Source organism: Sander vitreus, chromosome 11 (assembly GCF_031162955.1).
Source record: "Sander vitreus isolate 19-12246 chromosome 11, sanVit1, whole genome shotgun sequence".
Lineage (NCBI taxonomy): Eukaryota > Metazoa > Chordata > Actinopteri > Perciformes > Percidae > Sander > Sander vitreus.
Genome location: NC_135865.1, coordinates 17,323 through 40,602, shown reverse-complemented (window position 1 = coordinate 40,602; position 23,280 = coordinate 17,323). Strand labels below are relative to the sequence as shown.

General features: G+C 40.1%; 1 protein-coding gene across 1 annotated transcript in view; it reads left to right on the top strand.

The window, feature by feature from the left end:
- LOC144525920 (actin-related protein 3-like) overlaps nt 1-17,953 on the top strand; it is a 35,361-nt gene extending 17,408 nt beyond the window's left edge. The window contains exons 8-12 of the mRNA XM_078262978.1: nt 8,668-8,841; nt 9,377-9,469; nt 10,747-10,872; nt 13,606-13,689; nt 16,868-17,953. Coding sequence (XP_078119104.1) covers nt 8,668-8,841; nt 9,377-9,469; nt 10,747-10,872; nt 13,606-13,689; nt 16,868-16,963 — 573 coding nt within the window. The 3' untranslated portion in view covers nt 16,964-17,953. The remainder of the gene's footprint in view (nt 1-8,667; nt 8,842-9,376; nt 9,470-10,746; nt 10,873-13,605; nt 13,690-16,867) is intronic.
- The last annotated feature ends 5,327 nt before the right edge of the window (nt 17,954-23,280 follow it).

Here is a 23,280-nt window from a genome sequence, read left to right as displayed (position 1 = left end):
ATCAAACAGGGCACAGAGATCTTTAGCAGTGTTATTATTAGGATTGTCAATATGAATATTGAAGTCACCAGTTAAGATAAAAGAATTAAAATCGGTACATATAATCAACATAATTTCAGAAAATTCATCAATGAAGCTTGTACAGTATTTTGGGGGCCTGTATAAGGTAACTAATAAAACGCTTGATGAGGTTTTCACCACAGTACACAAATACTCAAAAGATTTGAATTCACCTAGTGAAATCTGTTTACATTGAATTGTATCTTTGAAAATAGCAGCAACACCACCACCCTTTCTGCCGACTCTGGAGACATTTTAAAAAGTTGAAATTTGGGGGTGGTGCTTCAATAAGGAGTTTTTTCTGCTATTATCTAACCATGTCTCCGTAAGAAGCATAAAATCTAGGTGGTAAAGGGTAATAAAATCGTTGATTAAAACTTACTTGTTAGATAAAGAGTGGGCATTCAAAACAGCAAATTTTAAAGGTGCCCTGCCACACGCATTTCATTACTTTGTGGTAATGTCTGAAGTTCTACCATGGACTCTGTAACATTTTTTGTGGAAAAAATGCCTTTGTTACCTTGTTTCAAGCCATTCTAGCGTGGTATAGAAAGCCTGCAGGAAGACTCAGCTTGATTTGTGCCAGTTCTCATTAATATTCAACAAGCTAAGCTGCTTGACTCTGATTGGCTAACAGCAAGCCAATAAGAGCCTGGTTATCAGCATCCTTTGCCCAGCGCAACTGGGCGAGCTCATGAATAGTAATGAGCTCAGGCAACACCACGTCAGACTGACCAGTTTTTATAATTGGCCTGATTTCTCCGCTTATTTCTTTTCAGTGGCTAGAGCTGACAGAGGAGGTAGCAGTTCATTTTCACATTCACTACATAACACAAACACATACGGACCTGACATATTTCCAAAAATGCAAGTCAAGAAAAGCACGTGACCAGCGCCCGCTATGGTTGCAAGAGACTGAGCTCCGCCACTCACCTCCGTATTTCACTAAATAACCAGGTCTATTACTTTTTCTTCGACGCCAAATCGTTTAGTCTGTTATCACGTTGACTCGGCGAAATGCCTGCAGGCACAAAAAAGCAGGTCTTGTTGTTGCCTAAACTATCTACTCATTCAGAGAAATTTGCTAGCATGTCGGTGGCTAATAGAGTGGTGGCTAACGGAGCAACTGATTGGAGGTCTTGGAGTTAGAAGTTAGGAGAGAAGTGTGCTTAAATCAGTGATCTACAGCGCAGAACTGGCTAAAATTAATGCCTCGCAGCAACACATCGGGGCAGAACCTGAGATGCAGGAAATCATGGTATGTGAACTGGACCAATCTGACTGCGTCACATTTACAATCCAGCGGCCGACAACGCAACTCGGACATGTTCATCTGCCGCATTGCCCTGGGAGCGAGCCATGGAGGGAGAGAGTTCGCCTTCGCTGCAGCCGCGGAGCCAGTGTTTTCTGGCTGGAATTAGAAGAGGAGGAGGATGCGCTACACGCACGGATCACCCCGCGCTGCGAGGAACCGGAGGGCGGCAATGGGACTTTGCGTTTGATGCCAGGGCTGCGACTTGAGGACTCAGCACCTGTGGACTAACAGTATTTGGGCCACTGTAAAGAGTTTGACTGGAGGACACTGTGTGTAAGTTTTGGAACTAACTGTTGAAGGGACATCTAACCAGACTGTAAGAAATGATGAATGCTGGCTACTCAGTCTACAATCTATACTTTTGAGGACACTTAATCGGGCTGAAAAAAAGGGACCATGATGAATCCTGAGGATGCGCTATGTAAGTTTCGTAACTAACCTTTAAAGGGACAACCAGAATGAAAATACATGATAAATACTGGCTGGTAATCCTAAGGATGCTGTTTGTAAGTTTCGGAGCCGATTTTTAATGGGACACCTAACCAGACTGAAAATACATGATAAATGCTGGCTGGTCAGTTTACAGTCTGTTTGCTAACATTTAAGATAGACTGAAAGAACATGAGGGATAGGGGCTGTTCAGCTCATAGTCTGCTTTAGAGATGGTCCAATAGCATTTTTTGCTTCCCGATACCGATTCCGATACCTGAACTTGCGTATCGGCCGATACCGAGTACCGATCCGATACCAGTGTGTCATATATTTTATGACACACTTATGTTTTAACAAGTGTATACTACTATCCCTGTATGGATGTGATATGATTTCTATCTTTGTTGTCGTCCTGGCTCAGGTTAAACTCTTTGTGAAACATGAACAAACACAAACGATGAACGCCCCAGAACTTTCTTCTATTATCCAGTTTGACAGTCAGTTATAACGGAAAAAGAACATAAATAAACTACTTTAACGTAGATTTTCTTTAGGGCTTTATTACATGGTATCGGATCGGTGCATTAACTCCAGTACTTTCCGATACCAGTGTTTTAGGCAGTATTGGAGCCGATACCGATACTGGACCGTCTGCTTATTGTGCCAACTAGATTGGTCTGTTTTTCACATAGCTTAGTCCAGAAATAGTTCGAAGGTGTTTATAATATTGTTCATGTTTAACATAAGAATTCACTAGACCTGTTTCAATTAACCTGTGACTTAAGACTGGAAGTGGAGTTTTGAGCTGGAGTTTTGCGCAAACTGCGTTTGAGGCATCTTATAGGGGAGGGGGTCTGCAGTCTCAGAGGGTTAGGGGAATTATTTTACTTTTTATGTTTTTTTTTCTCACACCTTGCTCAGAGCTAACAGTTCACCCTTTGCTACAGATTTGTCAGCAAAATCAGGTAGGGTACTCGAGACACGTATGCGTGTAAATTTTGAAGATGGCTGAGCTTTCAATCCTTTCAGTTAACAGTAGGGGGCTAAACGGGCCGATCAAACAAGCTAAATTCCTGGACTATTTAAGAAGGAAAAACATAGACGTGGCGCTTATACAGGAGTCACATTTACGTAAAAGAGATATAAATCGTCTACAAAATAAATACTTTAAGGTTGCTGCCTCATCTAGTGACGACACCAAAACCAAGGGCTCCATCGTGTTGCTGTCGCAGAAATGTGCACTCACCGTAGACAAAAGCAGTAAAGACTTATCAGGCAGGATATCTTATATATGTAACACGATAAGGAGTAGGAAAATAGCCTTTGTTTCGGTATATGCACCGGCTACATATGATGATAGTTTTTTTCCCACGCCTAACCAATGAATTGCTCTCTCTCAACGAATATTCACTAATCATAGGGTGAGACATGAATGCAGTACTGATTTAAATCAGGATAGATTACGGGTCAATCACACGAAAGCCCAAAAACGCATATCGGACATGTTTAAAGCAGTTGTGGAATCCCACCATCTTACAGATATCTAGAGGATGCACAATCATATTATTATATGTTGTGCTCCAGTGAGCTTAAGACAATGTTCCCCATGATAGCAATAGAACCAGCAATTCTGTCTGATCACAATGCGCTGATAACCACATTCCGTTGTAATATGTTGATATGTGATATAATTCCCTTCTCCAGAACACAGCTTTTGATACATAATTTAGAACCAAACTGGCTGAATTTATATCAATTAATACCAACTCAGTTTCTGACCCTGCATATACATGGCAAGCAACTAAAGGATTTATTAGAGATTTTACATCCTCCTTCGCGGTCAATTTGAAGAGGAAAAGAGAGGCAAGGATAGCGGAGTTGGAAGAACGCTGTAAATCGTTAGAGCATTTTCTTAAAGGAGAATTCCGGCCAATTTTGACGTTAATCTTGATCGCTATAAATATGCGTGTACTTTCGATTGAAAAAAACCCGACCTGAATCGGTGCAGGCAACACGGAGAAGCTGCAGCTACGTGTATGAGCTTCCACTGAGCTAAAACGGCAACTGTCGCGGCAAGTTTTAAATGTGTTTTTAGCCTCTTAACATGTTAGAAATGTCATTACAAGGGCCTACCCATGTGCAGTGATTCCTTCCGAGGGAACACAGCGAGTCTGGCTGCAGTAGTTGTGACAGAAAGGCATACAAATTGTGTTAATCCATACCTCTGTTGATTTCCTGTTTTCTGGTGAAGTCCACACTAGTCGAACTTATACAATCCAATATTCCAAAACGTATTTTTTTCCACAAAAAAAATGATTTGCCGTGTTTATGTCCATACTAATGAGAGCAAGGCTGTAACCTGACATTACAGCTCAGCCAGCAGCAGCAGTTCAAAAGTTCAAGAGCTATTGAGCATGCGCATAGGTAACTATAGCAACGGTGGAGACTCACAGACTGTGAGCTGAAAGAGAGAGACGGAGCTTTGGGATAATAACGAGTTTGTGTCAGTGTTTTTAGAATATCAACTCAGATCATCCCAATCCGATGTGGAACACACAGAGGAGTTTTTGGAGTTTCATGGTCGGGGTTATCTTTTCGAACCAGAAGAAGAGTTATTGTCACAAGATCTTGTCAAGAGAAGGGCACAAACAGAGGAGCAGGCAGAGGCTGCTGCTTCAAGGCCACGACGTGCGGGGACATGGTGGTGCTCCTGTGGAAACTGTATCGCAATGACCACCGAGGAAGAAAGCCTGTGCTGTAAGGAATGGGATCTCATACAGCCTGGTCTGGATGGGTCCCCAGATAACGGACATTGTTTCGCCCAAACAGAGAGGTTTCCCCATCTGATTTTCTGGAAGTGTTTTTTGTCCCCAAAATAAATTGGAAGAAGCAACCTAAACCGGACGGACCAGATGGCCATTTGTCTAATGAGTGAGTACAACAGGCTTTCGTGACTCTGTCCTTGCTTAGGTACATTTGCTTTTTGTAGAATGGCGCAATAGATGTGCCATTTTGTTAGTGAAATAACCAAAGCGCCCCCCGCCAATGCAGACTTGTGGCCTACCGAGTGATTCTAGAGTGGGTTCTGAGAGGAGAGCGCCTTGGCATGGCACCCCACTGGAAGTTACACGGGATTCAAAGAGGCAGAGGACATTTTCTGAGTCTAATACTGTGATTTCTAGTATTACTTCGTATTGTCATTACTAGGAATTAAAAAAAACAATTGCACAGTTCTATTAGGAAAAAGTAAGAATATGTATATTGTACAAGTAAAGTTGAATAAATAAATTGTAAGAATAAGTAAATTGTACAGTTATATAATATATTGCTAACACCTGCTGTTATCAGTGGTTTTATAAAATAACAGTACACATTCCGTTTGTGCTTTTGTTGACTGCAAACATGGTAGTCTCTCTCACGTAAAGTTTGCAAGGGAGTTTGCACATCAAGTGAAGTGCAACCAGCCACAACTGTAAAATCTCCCGGTTGCGGAGGGGTAGACGGTGAAAGCTCAAGCGCAAATATCTCTTAATTTGGTTGCCGCAATTTGGAAAGGCACAAACTCAGCAACCATTTTCTCATATTCCTTCTGATCTAACTCCAAGCTCCGTCTCTCTCTCAGCTCACTGTCTGAGTCTCCACCGTTGCTATAGTTACCTATGCGCATGCTCAATAGCTCTTGAACTTTTGAACTGCTGCTGCTGGCTCAGCTGTGGTGTCAGTTTACAGCCTTGCTCTCATTAGTATGGACATAAACACGGCAAATCGTTTTTTTGTGGAAAAAATACATTTTGGAATATTGGATTGTAGAGTTCGACAATCGACTAGTGTGGACTTCACCAGAAAACAGGAAATCAACAAAGGTATGGATTAACACAACTTTTAGCTCAGTGGAAGCTCATACACGTAGCTGCAGCTTCTCCGTGTTGCCTGCACCGATTCAGGTCGGGTTTATTTCAATCGAAAGTACACGCATATTTATAGCGATCAAGATTAACGTCAAAATTGGCCTGAATTCTCCTTTAAGACTTGTTTTTCTAAATCTACACAAACTCTTTCATGTCACAAGTCGAACAGAGCTGAATGATCTGCTAAAGAGAGCTGAGTTCATAATGCACAGATTGAGGCAAAATTACTATTTTAATGGCTGTAAACCAAGCAAATTGTTTGCTCTGAAATTAAAACAAAGCTAATCCAGAGCTACTATCAACAGCATCTGCACAGACCGAGGTATCTCAACAAATCCTAAGGATATCAGCGTCGCTTTTCAATCCTTTTACTCAAAGTTCTATGAGTCCTCCTACAACCCAGATCTGACACAGTGCCTGAAGTTCCTAAAAGAACTAAACTTGCCTCTTTTCGACCGAGAAGAGGCAGAAGAACTGGTTCAACCGATAACCTTAGAGGAACTTAAATCAGCATTAAAAAATTATTAATTTATTATTAATTAGCCTCATCGGGACTGATATCAAGCTTTATTCCAAAGTCCTGGCTCTCTGCTTGGAAGGTTTTTGCAAAGCACTCTAACAACGGCAGCAGTTTAATCAGTGGACGTGGAAAAGGCCTAGAGTGGAACTACTTGTGGCAAGTAATGGAGAGGCTTGGTTTGGGGGCCAAATTCATTGACATGGTGCGTACTTTATATGCGAATCCCACGGCCATAGTCTCAACCAATGGATTGCACTCTCAGCCGTTTCCCATTAAGCTGGGCTCGCGACAGGGATGTCCGTTATCCCCCATGCTATTTGCAATCTCTCTTGAAACGTTAGCCCAAGCCATAAGGCAAAATAAAATTTGTAATATCCAGATTAAATCCAGTAGCAGCTCAATATCATTATTTGCAGATGATATTTTGTTGTATATTGCTGATCTTGAGGACTCTATTCCAAAAATTCTTAAGATTTTCAATGAATTTGGCTCAATCTCCGGCTATAAAATTAACTGGAATAAATCTTATCTTCTTTTATTGAACAACAGGCATGTGGCATCAACCATTAGTGTTAGAATACCAACCCAAAGCAAAATTACATATTTGGGCATCACCATACACGCATCCCTACAGCGAGTTGTCCAGGGTAACTATAAAACTATATTAAGTAGTGTTCAAAGGGATCTGGCCAATTGGTCTGCGCTGCCGGCATCACTACGCTCCAACATTGCTGTTGTTAAAATGAACATAGTTCATTGTGTGAATTTCTTAAGTACAATGATCCCCTTACCCCCACCGATAAATTTCTGGAAGAAACTTGATACCTAAATTCGGCAATATATTTGGAATAATAAACAACCTAGGCTAAAATACTCTACCCTGCAACGTACCTCAAACACGGGAGGCTTGGCCCTCCCCAACCTTAAAGTGTACTACAGAGCCTTTCAGCTATGGGCCCTCAGAGTGTGGATGGACCCCTCATCTGCAGTCCCATGGAGAGAAATAGAGCAAAACCTTACTGGAAGTCTAAGACTGCAAGACCTTGCCTTTACATGTGTGTGTGTCCAAAAAAGTGTATGCCAGCCTATGGCCCTATTATCACCAACACATTGACCAACTTTAAACCGGTCGAGGAGCAACTATGCTACATCAACAAGTGGCTTTTGAACACCCCAATTTGGCACAATACACACTTAATGTCTGGTTGCTTGTAAGCAGTGGAGTGACAGAGGTATTTATACTATAAACCAGTTGTTCAATGAGAAAGGTCTTCAAAACTCAACATACCTAAGAGCTAGTTTTGAGGTCCCCAGGACATCCTTCTTCTTGTATCTGTGCTTAAGATGCAGCCCTAAAATGTTATGGAGTACCATGGGGAAACAGTCTTGAGGCGCACCCAGTCATTAAATGGTTTGATTTTCCTGTGAGAGGATTAGCGTCCAAGATCTATGCTAAACTGTTGCAAGTATCTATAGGAGAACTCCCAATAGCAAGGAAATGGGAACGAGAGCTGAGTCCTGAGGGGAATGCAATTAATTGGGAGACAGTTTGGGACAACGTTTCCCATTGCTCCAAGAACCCAAATCACCAGCAGATCCACTTCAACATATGTCATAGGTAGGGTTGGGTACCGTTTGGATTTTTACGATTCCGATGCCGAACCGGTACTTTTAAAACGATTCCGATTCCTAAACCGATTCTTGAAAAACTAAAAAATAACATAAAAGAAAGGCTTTTTATGGAGTGTTTTTTTAAATTGAAAATTATTTAAATTGAACAATATATTAGCGTTTTAAAGTACTTAAATATATAATAAGTAAACCTAAGTCACCTAACACATAACTACAATAATTTAACAAATAACAGTTATAACAAGTAACAACAAAATAAATGTTGTTGAGTTGGTATGCCAACCACCTTCAAACTTTATTATATATAAATATACCATATTTGCTTCTCTGGCGAGATACAACACCTCTCCTGATTTATGGCATGTCCTGCACAGGAGAAAACTCTCTCGGATGGTGTCCAAGAGGCCTGGACACACAGGGAGGAGTTTGAAAGGGCAGACAATTTGGGGCGGCTGTCTCCCTCCCCCACCACCAGGCTACAGGGTCTTGTCCTGTTCCTGTTCCATAGTGGAACCGGGTTTCGGTACCCAACCCTAGTCATAGGACATATTGGAGATACGTCTCTAAAGTCATTCCCACTACCTATTGCACGTTCTGTCAACCTAAACAAACTGGAACTTTACTGCATATGGTCTGGGAGTGTGAACAGGTGCATGAGTTCTGGAATAAAACAACATCAATAATATCTGATGTGATATATATATATATATATATATATACCAGCATTACTAACACACAGTCAGCTTGCTTTTTGCTGTGCTATGCTGAAGCTGATTATACAACTTTACTCCGCCCACCAGGAGCGGTTCAGCTACGTGTGCCCAGATCTAGTCAAAGAATTCAGCAAGTACGACACGGACGGCTCCAAGTGGATCAAGCAGTACACCGGCATCAATTCCATCAGCAAGAAGGAGTTCACCATCGATGTGGGCTACGAGCGCTTCCTGGGGCCTGAGATCTTCTTCCACCCAGAGGTCAGGGCACTGCCGATCAAAGTCTAAGTCTATCTCTCTCTGAGATGTATGCTAGTGTGGCAGGCCCCTTATTCCCTTATCATGCAGTTGCCTGCCTCAATCTGTAGAGACACAAACCCATTCATACATAAAGAGGTTTGGTTATTAGAGACTGGCCAAATATTCTCGTCCCCTGACCTGTGACCTATGAATGATCTGATCTTATCTAAGTTTTCCCTTTGTCAATTCCACCACAATAGCATGTAAATAATAAATCGATCTGGACACCAAATAGCTCCCGTTAAAAGGATTTTAATGTTAGTTTTTAGCCCTGTTTTGTTGTGCAGATCTATTTATCTTTCCCACCTTTAGCTATCTCCCCTCTCCACTGTTGTGCGCCTTTATGGCAGCTGTTTCCATACACAAAGTCTCTGACCTCCATGATATTTTGTTGCACATTGCTCAGGCCCATCTTAGTGTGTGATCATTACTGTTATAGCTTTGGGTCATTCACTGCACAGCATAACATGTTTTCTTTGTTTACTTGCGATCCCAGTTTGCCAACCCTGACTTCACCCAACCTATCTCTGAAGTTGTGGACGAGGTTATTCAGAACTGCCCCATTGATGTCAGGCGCCCTCTCTATAAGGTAAGCGGACATCCACCATTGTGACAACACGCTTGTTTGTGACGAGCCTGTGTGAACATTTGTTGAAGGATCCACAAGCCACAAGACGGTCTGGTGTCAGATTGATGAGCTCTGATTTCTGTAATTCTTTGCACCATTCAATAACACCTGCTTTGACTACAGCTGAAATTATCACACGATTTCTGACATAACATTCAGACCTGTCAGTGAACTGATTCATAGGCCTGTTATATGTGACTTGGCTATTTTTTTCATACAGGAAGGAATTGTCTTTTGTTCATATGAGAATTTTATATTTTAGCAAATTTGTTTTAAAACGCCCATATTATGCTCATTTTCAGGTTCATAATTGTATTTTAAGGTTGTACCAGAATAGGTTTACATGGTTTAATTTTCAAAAAAAAAACATATTTTTGTTGTGCTGCACAGCTCTCTCTCACTGCTGCAGATCCTCTTTTCACCTGGTCTCTGTTTTAGCTACAGAGTGAGACCTCTTTTCTTCTTCTTCTGTACTATCTTTGATTGCACTCGCACATGTGCAGTAGCTCAGATGTAGATCATGTCAGCTAGCTAGCTCCATAGACAGTAAAAGAAAGGTTGTTTCTCCAACTTCGGTCAGTTACAAGGCAGGATTAGCTGGGAGACTTCTAAATGAGGGCGCACATGGAAGTAGTTCTTTTGTAGATTATGGTGAACTTGTGTGTGTTGTAGCAGTGCTTTGCTATTGAGAACGAGGTAGCATGCTAGCGTTAGCATTAGCGTTAGCATGCTAACGCTACGAGCTAACGGTTGTGGTTAGCCAGCTCGTTTCGGCTTGTGACGTCACAAGCCGTGCCGATTTTGAACAGCTCACCTGGAGACTGATGGCAGGACACATTCAGAAACCCGTATGTCACTCAAAACAGCATGGATGGATTTTTTTTTCAAAGTTTGTATGCGTGTGGAAGCACCAGAGACACAAAAGAACACCCCAAATCCCAGAAAAAGTGTTTTTTTTCATAATATGGGCACTTTAAGTGATAAATTGCTTTGTCTTTGGTAAGTCTGGTCGGGGCTTTTTGTCAGTCTTGATAATTTGGACGATACCCATCTTGCTGTACTTTTTTTCCTGACTGACTAGAGGCTGAAATGACAAAAAAAGGACTAAGTGCGAGTGATATTTCCCATCACTGAGTTGTGGCCATCACACTTAACACACAAAAGTGGAATGTTGTCCAGTAGCCGCATGTGTTCCTTATTCTGCAGCTTTGTAATCCCCATCACCGTTTCTTCCCCAGAACGTTGTTTTGTCAGGAGGCTCCACCATGTTCAGGGACTTTGGCCGGCGTTTGCAGAGAGACTTAAAGAGGACGGTTGATGCCCGACTGAAGATGAGCGAGGAGCTGAGCGGAGGCAAACTCAAGGTGAGACTATACTATAATTTCTATGCTGTAAAGATCGATACTGCTCGAAAAAAACTCAATTACTGTGTGAGAAGTGAAACTGAGAGAACATGTCTTTAAAAGTTTGTCCTTTCTTACTACAATTATTGTTGGCAAAGATATGCATTGCATTAGTTGATTTTCAATAGAAAATGTATTCATTATAAACCCAGAGGAGTCTTAAAATGGAATACAGTTAAAATGTTTCACCTTCAGGGAAGAAGTGTATAGTTAGTCTCTCCTGCCTCCTGCTCAGTTAACGCTGTAAAGGCAGTACCTGTGATTGATCGTGGTGAGATGTTAAATGCCATCCAGCCTGAGGCTGAGCTGACTGGCATCTGTAAGTCCACCTCAGGCATGGAAGAAGCAGACGGTGAATGTAGCTGATCAGAGTCCAGAAAATAAATAGAAAAATATGCAGATTTTCACAAGTTATGTAGCAGTTTTTTGTCTACAACAAAGAAAATCCGTCCCCAAAATATCCTAGACATGGATGAAAACAAATTTTAGGAATTTAGGATGTTCAGGGGGCCCTCAGTACAGTGGGGCACAAAAGTATTTAGTCAGCCACCAATTGTGCAAGTTCTCCCACTTAATATGTAATTTTTAAATTGTAATTTTCTTCATAGGTACACTTCAACTATGAGAGACAAAATGAGAAAAAAAAATCCAGAAAATCACATTGTAGGATTTTTAATGAATTTAATTGCAAATTATGGTGGAAAATAACAACACAAAAATAAAAATAAGTTCATCTCAATACTTTGTTATATACTCTTTGTTGGCAATGACAGGTCAAACGTTTCACAAGGTTTTCACACACTGTTGCTGGTATTTTTGGCCCATTCCTCCATGCAGATCTCCTCTAGAGCAGTGATGTTTTGGGGCTGTCGCTGGGCAACACGGACTTTCAGCTCCCTCCAAAGATTTTCTATGGGGTTGAGATCTGGAGACTGGCTAGGCCACTCCAGGACCTTGAAATGCTTCTTACGAAGCCACTCCTTCGTTGCCCGGGCGGTGTGTTTGGGATCATTGTCGTGCTGACCCAGCCATGTTTCATCTTCAATGCCCTTGCTGATGGAAGGAGGTTTTCACTCAAAATCTCACGATACATGGCCCCATTCATTCTTTCCTTTACACGGATCAGTCGTCCTGGTCCCTTTGCAGAAAAACAGCCCCAAAGCATGATGTTTCCACCCCCATGCTTCACAGTAGGTATGGTGTTCTTTGGATGCAACTCAGCATTCTTTCCCCTCCAAACACTACAAGTTGAGTTTTTACCAAAAAGTTCTATTTTGGTTTTAGCTGACCATATGTCATTCTCCCAATCCTCTTCTGGATCATCCAAATGCTCTCTAGCAAACTCCAGACGGGTCTGGACATGTACTGGCTTAAGCAGGGGGACACGTCTGGCACTGCAGGATTTGAGTCCCTGGCGGCGTAGTGTGTTACTGATGGTAGCCTTTGTTACTTTGGTCCCAGCTCTCTGCAGGTCATTCACTAGGTCCCCCCCCCCGTGTGGTTCTGGGATTTTTGCTCACCGTTCTTGTGATCATTTTGACCCCATGGGGTGAGATCTTGCGTGGAGCCCCAGATCGAGGGAGATTATTAGTGGTCTTGTATGTCTTCCATTTTCTTATAATTTCTCCCACAGTTGATTTCTTCACACCAAGCTGCTTACCTATTGCAGATTCAGTCTTCCCAGCCTGGTGCAGGTCTACAATTTTGTTTCTGGTGTCCTTTGACAGCTCTTTGGTCTTGGCCATAGTGGAGTTTGGAGTGTGACTGTTTGAGGCTGTGGACAGGTGTCTTTTATACTGATAACAAGTTCAAACAGGTGCCATTAATACAGGTAACGAGTGGAGGACAGAGGAGCCTCTTAAAGAAGAAGTTACAGGTCTGTGAGAGCCAGAAATCCTGCTTGTTTGTAGGTGACCAAATACTTATTTTCCCAAGGAATTTGCAAATAAATTCATTAAAAATAACCCTAACCCTACAATGTGATTTTCTGGATTTTTTTTTTCTCATTTTGTCTCTCATAGTTGAAGTGTACCTATGATGAAAATTACAGGCCTCTCATCTTTTTAAGTGGGAGAACTTGCACAATTGGTGGCTGACTAAATACTTTTTTGCCCCACTGTATGTATGCAAACATACATGTGCATTTTATGTTTAAGTGTGACATTTTAAATGGTTCCATTAGAGATCTGCTATGGTTGTCTTTAGAGCTGCAAAGATGAATCAATTAGTTGTCAACTATTAAATTAATTAAATTAATTCTCTGCTTCCAGCTTGTTAAATCTATATATTTTCTAGTTTCTTTACTCCTCTGTGACAGTAAACTGAATATCTTTGAGTTGTGGACAAAACAGCTGTGGAAAACACAACATTTTATAGACCAAACAACTGATCCATTCATCAAGAAAATAATCGACAGATTAATCGACAATGAAAATAATCGTTAGTGACACATACACTTGCATTACATCGTCAACCTGAAAGACTATGTTATTGTGATTTTGGCTCTGCTACATAGAACATACGTTGATAATATCTGTGAAACGTGGACAGTTTTAAGATTCCCCCATGTCATGTCTTTAAAATCCCCCTCATTCTGTCCCATGTCATCCCATTACTATTGCATCCCATAGTGTAGCTCGCAGGATGGTGGAGTGTTACCGATCCCCAATTCTTCTCTCTGTCCTCCCTCCACAGCCCAAACCAATCGATGTCCAAGTTATCACTCATCATATGCAGAGATATGCAGTGTGGTTTGGTGGATCAATGTTAGCATCAACTGTAAGTATTTCAAACATGCACCCACACTGCTTTATCAACATGTATTAGTTATACATTATGACAGGAGGATATCTACCTTAAGATTCACCAACTAGGGATGTAACGATGCATTGTGAATCGGTTCAAAATTGATTTAGATGATTAAAGATTACAACGGGTTGAGATAAAAAAATGAATCACGTTTTCTTAACCGCCTACGGCGTAACGCTAGTTAACATACAGCAGGTTAATGTTTGCCCTTAGCTAGTAACATTAGCTGGCTTAAACACGGTTAAAATTAGCGCTACACAATATATAATTTTTTTATCGTCATCGCAATATCAACTGCCGCAATAACCATATCGTGAAGGCTGCGACACATCTCAAAAGAGACTCAGAGATTTTGTTGTTAGTTGAAAGAAAATATCAATAGAAAACACTTTAAATCTAACTGTCATTCTCTTTTTTTAGTGGTGCCTTTTTATATTCAATTCAATAAAAAAATTTGGAAATTATTACCTTTACCATTTGTTTTAAATTCAACAAACAGTTGTTTGTATTTTAGCAGAATACTGAAAGCAGCAGTAATGCAGAACTGAGTACACTTTAATATGTTTATTTATCGCAAGTTATGTCGTTACGGTTAACGCATATCACATATTTTCCTCATATCGTGCAGCCCTAGTTAAAATGCTGACAGCTAAACGGTGTAAAGTGTGTCTGTATTTCACTGGAAAGGATTCCAACACTGGGATGTAACGTTCAGTCTGCAGCTGAAGACACAGAGGTTCCTAGCTGACCTGTGAGACACCATGGACACCGGGACTTAGTGATGCATTTTGGTCCGGCTCCGCAAGCTTGTTGTTATGATAAGAGGACACATCTGTTGTTTTTACACAGTTTATATAAATAAAAGGAATATTTTTTCATCATTTAATTTAAAAAATCGTGAGAAAATCGTATTGTGAACTTAAATTGTGTATCGAATCGTGAGTTGATTGTATCGTTACATCCCTACCACCAACACTACGGCTTACATCTTGTGTTACATTGAAGGCCATGCAGTACGTTTTTGTTCAGTCCTTATTTGCTGTGTATTTAATTTTAGTCCTACTGAGCAGAAGTTAATGCTGTGTGGGTGGTTGCGACATTTCAATATTCCCCCCTTGATGAGTTATTTGTGTGCAAAGCGGATCATTTTACCAGCATGAAATATGACTATGAGCAAATGTCTCTGACCATTGATTCACAAATGGCTAATTGATGTTCAAATTTAATATAATTGGTCCCTGATAAGAATAATTGCTGTTTTTTGTATCTCTCAGGTCTCTCAGAAGACTCTATGCTCTATATTAACTGCTTCCAAAATTGTATTCTTTGTAGAAATGTAGTTCATTATCATCATCTGAGTGGTTTAATTTGTAGATATGTCCACCCAAATTGTACATTTGGTGTAAATATTTAAGAACCTGAAATAATCATTCATGACATTTTCATACAAATGAAGATACTTTATTAATTGCAACTCTGTTTTACAGTTTCATTATCTAAAGTTTAACTTAAATACCCATTAGTGATTTTGTACTTAACAATCATGTCAAAGTGATTTTTAGATTTTCAAAATGTTTGTATTATATTGAAAGGAGGACAAACATGGGTGTGACTGGCCAGTGCAGTGCATTGTGTTGTAACAAAATTGAGCCAGGTTCAACTTCTTTGCTGTGCCAACGCAGTAGTCTCATTGAAATAAATGGGAGGTCTATTGAAACAGTTAAAAATGAAATTATTTGATGGTCATATGTAAAGATATTTTTTCTCTACGTGGACAAAAAACATCATTCTCGCTGGTAAAGGCACAGACAGGGGTCGCTGTCGTGAAACAAAAGAAATAGAGAATAGAGTTGGGAAGTGGGAGGAGCTATTTCAGGAGCCACTGGTTCTAGAAGTATAAGTCCCATTAATCTTTGGCTGCGTCCAAAATTCCATACTAACATAGTATTTAGTAGCTAAAACAGTATGTGAGATTTTTTAGTATGTCTGAAACCTTCGTATGAAACCAATGGTATGCATTGCATGCTTTTGTGTCCAAGTGACTGATGGGAACACATGTTTTTGAAATGAGTCCAGTATTGAGCAAAACAGCAATAAAGGCTGTAATCTAACCACTTGGGGCATTTTTGCACCGCCAGATTGCGTGCACTAGAAATGCTGTTTTTACCACTGACAGGCTCTGATTATTATTATTCTAAGTGTCTGACAACATTATGGAAATCTCTACAGAGAAAGACCTTTTTGTTAAAGAGTAAGATCCTTTTTGTTTAACATGAAATAGCTCAGAAATCGCCATCGCCAAACTCACCAGATTCCATTTAAATAATACTTTTAGCGTGTATAGAGCCAGTATTGCCAGTATTTTTTTTTACATGTAAATGGGTGAAAATTAAGGGTTTATTTCCACCAAACCAGGGTGGTGATTGTTGAAAAAGTGGAGAGACTAACCAAGATGGCTTTTAGTTTTATTTAGTTTCTGTCGACTTTGAATGAAGTGTGTTTTACGATGACACAATTACTGTTTGTTTAAATGGAGTCTGGTGCGTTGGCGATTCCCGGGCAGTTTCATTATAACAAAAAGCATCTTACTCTTTAACTAAAACTCTATCTCTGTAGGGATCCTTTCATAATGTTGTCAGACACTTAAACTGAGCCTGTCAGTGGCAAAAACAGAACTTTTAGTGGACAGAAACTGAAGGTGTGCTCTGGCGCATTAAAGTTACAGCAGTTTTTTTAAGAAACACTGCCGACTGCAGCGGTTTTTCTTAATACTGAAGCAATTTCAAAGATTGTTGTTCCCATCATAACAAAAACTTGGGAAAATAGGGTCCAGATTGAAAAAATACCAAAGTTACCCTTTAAAAGCTTTTACATATGCTTTCCATAAACATCTGCCGTCTGGTAGAAGATCCACCAGAGAAAATCCTTTGGCGCAAAGAAAGTGCAACTTTCCCCAACAGCAGCAACGGCAGTTTGTTTAAAATAAATTTTAAAAAAACATCATGCCGGAACAAAGAAAACAACACATTACCTGCAGATAATAGATATGTAAATATATGCACCTTTTTTAATGATGTGTTCTGTTTTTTTGCCTTGTTATGTAGGTGTATGTGTGTACTCACCTTCATCTTCATTTGTGCTTCCACAGCCTGAGTTCTACCAGGTTTGTCACACCAAAAAAGACTACGAAGAGATCGGGCCGAGCATCTGTCGCCACAACCCTGTGTTTGGAGTCATGTCTTAACTCTGGACCTTCGAAGTGTAACAGTGGCGGGTTGGGGTGCTGAAGTTGGGCTGTGTAAAGGACAGGCTCAGGAGGTGGGGGACGGTGGGGCTTCTGTGCTTTTTAATTACTTGTTTAGCTATGGATGTGTGGGACAAGAAGGCGATCCAGAATACACAAAGGAGAAAAAAAAAGATGACCAGACCAAACACAGACCGGCTGGAAAATTTATTGTGAATGTTCCTATATTTCTTCTTTTTTTTTTTTTTTTTTTTTTTTTAAAATGAGGGAAAATGGTTTGTAAGCCAAAACTGTTTTAAGAGCATTGCTGGATCTGTTGCAACATGCAGTGAGCGGTGATGATAATTATAAAAAATGGTATTGGTGGAGGTCTAGCATGATTATAAAAACATTGATAGTGATTTACCTGACACCAGAACATATTATTGATGTTTATAAAACTTGAGTCCAGGCAAAGATCCAATGACTGCTGAGATCATTTAACAAGTTTAGAACATATTATTGTCTCCTTTTTATTTTCTGCATTTTTTTCCCAGCTTCAAATGCACATTGTCTGTGTATCACGGTAAGAGCTTGTTTATATTTCATACAAAAGTTTTTTATATGTAAAATCTGGGAAATCAGGGGTAAAAAAAAAGAATAGATACCAGGATCAGCAACAGATGATGCAGCTTTGATACGCATTATTTTCTTGAGTTTGAGTAGGTGTTTTCTCCCACATGTCATTGCTGTCTCCCCTTTAATTCTTCATACAGTACATTTATTTCACATCTGCTTTCACTTCACACAATGTCAGGAGTCCACCTCTGATGCAGTTAAAGAGAAGAGAGGACTTACTGAGGTTATAAAGATGAAACTGAATAAGAACGACGGTCAGACCAGTATTGTTAGACTAAGTTTTTTATTATTAAATGCCAAATTATTAAAAGAACGGGATTTGTGTATTTAATGCCTTGCAACATTCCAATAAAAGGCTACATTTGTTTCTAAGTAATTGAGTCTTGGTCTTTACTTTTTGCTTTATTTCTGCTGAATTGCTGATGCTATTTATTTTGTAAGTGCTGCATTCATCTGAAACATGTCACTGTTTATTCAATCCGTTGTGATTGTATACAATATACTGTATGTAAGTGACTGAACAATTGAAACGGTGGAAAGTCTAAAGGAATCAAGAAAAAGAAATGCAATTCTCAGATTTGAGAAGTTGCAACTAAACATTTTTTTAAATTTTTTTCTTGATAAAGTATTCAAGCTAATCAGGGCTGTAGCAATGGTTTTAGCAATACAGAGGTCCAGATTCCTCCACTGCAACCCGAAGAATTATTTTCATTGATTTTACTATTCAATTATATTTCCTGTAAAGTTGATCTCCCTACTTGAAGATCTAAATTAGATGTTGCGGCCCAACACCTTAGTTGATGTGGCCCATGAGTTAATTTGTTTTTAAGATACATTTTTTGTTCAATATATTGTTTTTATATTTTTAAACATACAGAACAGACAAACACAATTGAACAAGAACAACCCTCTCCCACACTCTGCAATCTCGAGGAAAGATAAACAAACGAATAAACAATAAACAAAAACAGAAATCACACCTTGCCTAGTCGCTCTCATCTAATTCTTGTGATGCTGAGGTCATTAGGACTGATACTTGTGCTGCTACGTTTTTCCATAGATCTATAGTAATCCTTGCTGTAGAGAGCTCAAGCATAACTATGTCTAAAAAATACGCCAACCACTGTTTTATACAAAGTGAGTGGGTGGGAGGAGCCAGCGCTGAGCTATCATTTTCTTGGTTGCGGTTGAACCAGCTAGCCAAATTTTCTTCTGTCTCCCAAGCAGGTGTAATTTAGACTCGTCATTAAGTAACAAAACAATCAGGTCAGTAGGAATTCGACATCCTATCACATTAGATATTATTGATGTTGTTTTATTCCAAACCTCATGCACCTGTTCACACTCCCAGACCATATGCAGGAAAGTTCCAGTTTGTTCTCAGGGGCGATTCTAGGATCCTTTGGGGGGGCTCAGCCCCTAATGAAAAGTTGATAGCACTTAAGCAGATTTTTTTTTTTTTAAACCCTGATGTCTTTTAAATAAATAAATCATGACGTCTTGTGAGTTTTGGGGAAATAAATAGACAGATTGAGACATGCAATTATGACAAACTATCAACAGATTCAAGGCATCTGCTGTGAAAAAAGATGGCAACTACAAAGCATGATTATTGCAGCACACATACCCAGGGGCGTCGGACTGGGGGGAAAAAGGGGACTGAGTACCGAGGGCCCAAAAAGATGCTAGAATTAATAGCTGTCGATGCAGGGAGGGGCCCATAGAAAATGCCTTTCTACAGGGCCCAGAATTTTGAGCTCCGCCCCTGCACATACAGTACCTTGAACTGGTAAAATAAGCCATAACATATTTTTAGACAGGATTATTCATGTTTTTTTTTTTTGCTGTTAATTTTCAACTTTTTCATTTACATCATTGATAGAAACTGATATGGTTATACAGCTAAATGATGAATAATCTAATCTAAAAATGCCTCTGAACCAGATGGAGAAAATCCAACATCTCTTTTTCTTAAGAGCCTAGTCCTCCATGAAATGCATATGTAAATATAATGTGAATGGAATATTTTAAGTGTTTTAAATGTTTTTTCCCATACAACATATGTCCACTTTCTCACCTGGTTCTTCCAGGTCCAGCTGCACTGGGCTGCAATCAATCAGGCTATTTAAGCAGGAGGTGGCCTTCATTCAGCACAGGTAGAGGTGGTATGCCATACCAATCAGCGTCCTCCTCCAGGAACTGGGCGGGACTTCTCTTGTCCATCCAATCCAGAGCACGGAATGGGACAGCCTGCTTTGCATCTCAGATCAAGCACAATCAATTACATCCACACACACGAGGGTGCCGGTGACAGCCATAACAGTTAGATTCCTCAGAAGATGAAAACAGCTTTCAAGGTTGTAACACAAAGTTACCTTTCAAGAAGAAATCTGGTAAACTGAGAATCAGTGAAGCTGACACAACTTCAGCTACCAAACACTTTACTGATGTAGATAAGGAGCTCAGCAACACAGACAACATTGCCACGGACCCTGATTGCAGTGCTGACAATATGGATGAAAATGAGGGTATGTCACAGGTTACTGTAAAATTCTGTGTCAAGGGAGAAAAACGAAAGTGGGACAGGCAACATTACTGTGTATACTGCAAAAAACCACAAAGTAAAATGGCACAGCATCTACAGTGTAAACATTGTGATGAAAAAGAAGTGGCCCTAGCTAAATGTCTTCCACCAACGTCAAAGAAACGTCGCCAAATACTAGAGCAACTTCGCAGGAAAGGCAATTACTTTCACAAGGTTGAGGTGTTGCAGAAGGGACAAGACAGAGATAGTAACCTACAGACAGCCTTCAGAACATGCAGATCCAGAAGATTATTTGCCATGTAACATGTGTTACAGCTTCTTCATAAAAGATGGAACTATGGAGACACAGCCAGAGCCATAGAGATAGTAAGAGTTGCGACACTCTTTGATCTCGCTAGCGGGGTGGTCACGTGGCATGTAAGCCTGTATAGTTCCAAAACATGCAGCGCTGTCATGTTCTACTATAGGACTGACAGCAGCGATTGCGATATTGAATGGTAAATATAAATAAAAACACATACCCATGTACTTGTTTGATTGTTATTGCATATTTGTAAATGTCAGTTTTACATTTGGAGTGTTAGGGTGACAACTGAAAGCTATACGTTTTTATGTTTTGGAGGGAAAGCGTCACGTCCGTGTTAGCATGAGTAGCACTAGGCTACTGTATTGTATTGTCCTTCGGGTTGCAGGGGCTTTAGTTTATTTACATTTTGTATTAGCCTGTCCAAACGCGTTCGTTCTGACATGTCTGGGACACCCCCCCGTGCCAGTTCATGTTAAATGACATCACATAGTACGCGAGGGTCACCGGGGACCTGAAGCTCAACGCCAGGCCAATGCAAAAACATCAAAAATAAACTAAGTCTAAGTCAAAGATGATTCATGGACTATTGTATTTTCCTTGATTTTGCTTGTAATTCCGATTCACTTACCCGTGGTCAGAGAACGATTGAGAAAGCAGAGTAGCAACAGTCCATTCAGCATTTAGTGTCCAGCCCACTTCTTCTGATGAGGCAGGAGTTGACCACACAACCATGATAATGTTAAGACTAAGCCATACACAAAGTATCACATATATTAAAGAATAACAACTCATTACACTTGGATGAATAAATGAAATGTATTTTTTATTAAACAATGAGTGACATAACAAGAACAAGTACAGGAAAAAAGGAATACAGTGGGGAAAGGAGACAATTAAAAAAAAAAAGCAATACAAATAAGATTTGCTGCTGGCACCACTGGTTAAAAAACCCTTCAGCAAATGTAGATTCTACTGCCTAACATCTGCACGCTGCAAAGGAGCATGCAGCATGTAAAGCTGGAGCCAGGAGTTTTGGGGGTTAGTGTTTGAGCATAATTTTTTATCAGTGGACTAGTTGATAAATGAATCAGTAGTAAGGGTTTTGGTATCAATGTATCTGTCTGCATGCAAGTACATACTACTGATTTTATATGTTTTTTTGGTGTAGAAGAACAACCAGACATTTTGACTCAAAGCACCTCAACTGCACGACCAGCAGACAAGCTCAAAAGGATGGAGAAAACAGGTAAACTCCTCTTCTGTCAGCTTATTTTATGTCCTCCTGCTCCTGTGTAGTCTTGTAGCATCCGATCATGCTTTTTTTTTCCCACCTCCTGTTCTACCAAAGGTACTACAGGTATAATATTTTTAGCGTATAGTATTTACTATTATGTCACCAGTACCTTAGTGAAAGAGTATGTTAAACTTCCCATTGTACTACTCGAGCAGTGAGTGCCCTATGTCCTTGCATGTTGGAACAGGAGAATGGAGTCATGCTATAAATAATTAAGACACTTACATAGGCTACGTTCAGACTGCAGGCAAATCAGATTTTTTTGGGGTCAAGTGACCAGATCAGACTTCTTCAGAAGTAGTGTGAACACTCAAATGTAGCCCAGATCTGAATTTTTTCAAATCAGATTCAGGCCACTTCCATATGTGGTCCTGAATCAGACCCAGATCAGATTTTTTTCAATGCGGCCGCAGTGTGAACAACCAAGGCGGATTTGATGTGACTTTTACCTCAATAACCCTTGCTGCGCCCTCTCTCCCCGCGGAGAGACAGCGTCTCCTTTTTCTCTCTTTTCCGCCAGGTGTAGCGGGCGTGCATGCTCGCGGTCAGTGCTATTCTCCGACATGCACTCTAACAATCACTGCTGATAGACGGCTTTTGCTCCGCTTTGTAGGCTATGACTCGATACTTTTTCTTTCTGTGGCCAGCATTTCTGGAAATGAACTTTTTTAGACCTGACTAAATGAAATTTAAGACATCGGATGAAAATCTGGCCGTTTTTAAGATGTTTTAAGGCCTTCAATTTAAAGTTCAGAATTTTAGACTTTTTAAAATAAACCTCTGAATATATTATGGTTGAAGAAATTCTATCTGGCATTTACAAAACCTTAAATATACACATAAAAAAAACATAGTTATTCTTAGAAAAGCACAGTATTTGAACATCAGTACATAGTGCCTTAAAATACTAAATAAACCGTATTCCTGTGTACTATATCGGTATTTGAACTATTGGTTTTCAATTTGCTGAAGATATTGAAACGGTGTTAAAGCGTAACTCTCGCCAAAATGCAACCTAGGGTCCTTTTGTGAATGTACCCGAGTCAAACTTTAGTTTAAAAGCATATTTAGGACGGAAGCGCCACTTTTAAGATTTACCGTATTTACGTTTTTCGGTCAAATGGCCTTTTGAATGGGAGTAATAGGGGCACTTTTATGCTAGCCTCAAAATAGCTATTTTTAAAACACTAAGAAGGCTCGACACAACATGAGACTTTGCTCGAAGTATCACCAGGGGCTCTACACCTTAACGAAAGCATTGAGAACATTGATTGTGTACCCAGAGTTTACTCAAAAGAAAGGTTTTGAACAACTCACCGTAGCTCTTGTTGTTTCCGGTCGCTACCACCTCGGCAGTCAAAACGAGTCAATATCAAAACAAGAAGCCACAGATTTAGTATATCCCTTGGTCACCGGTGTAGTTAAGGTGACTCATGCTCATATAAACGGCAAAAATCATGGGGCACTACCCTTGTTTTGAGATAAATGTCTTTTATTCGCGATGTCTTGGATAAGTACTTCATTACCCACAATCTGGAACAATCCCACAATCC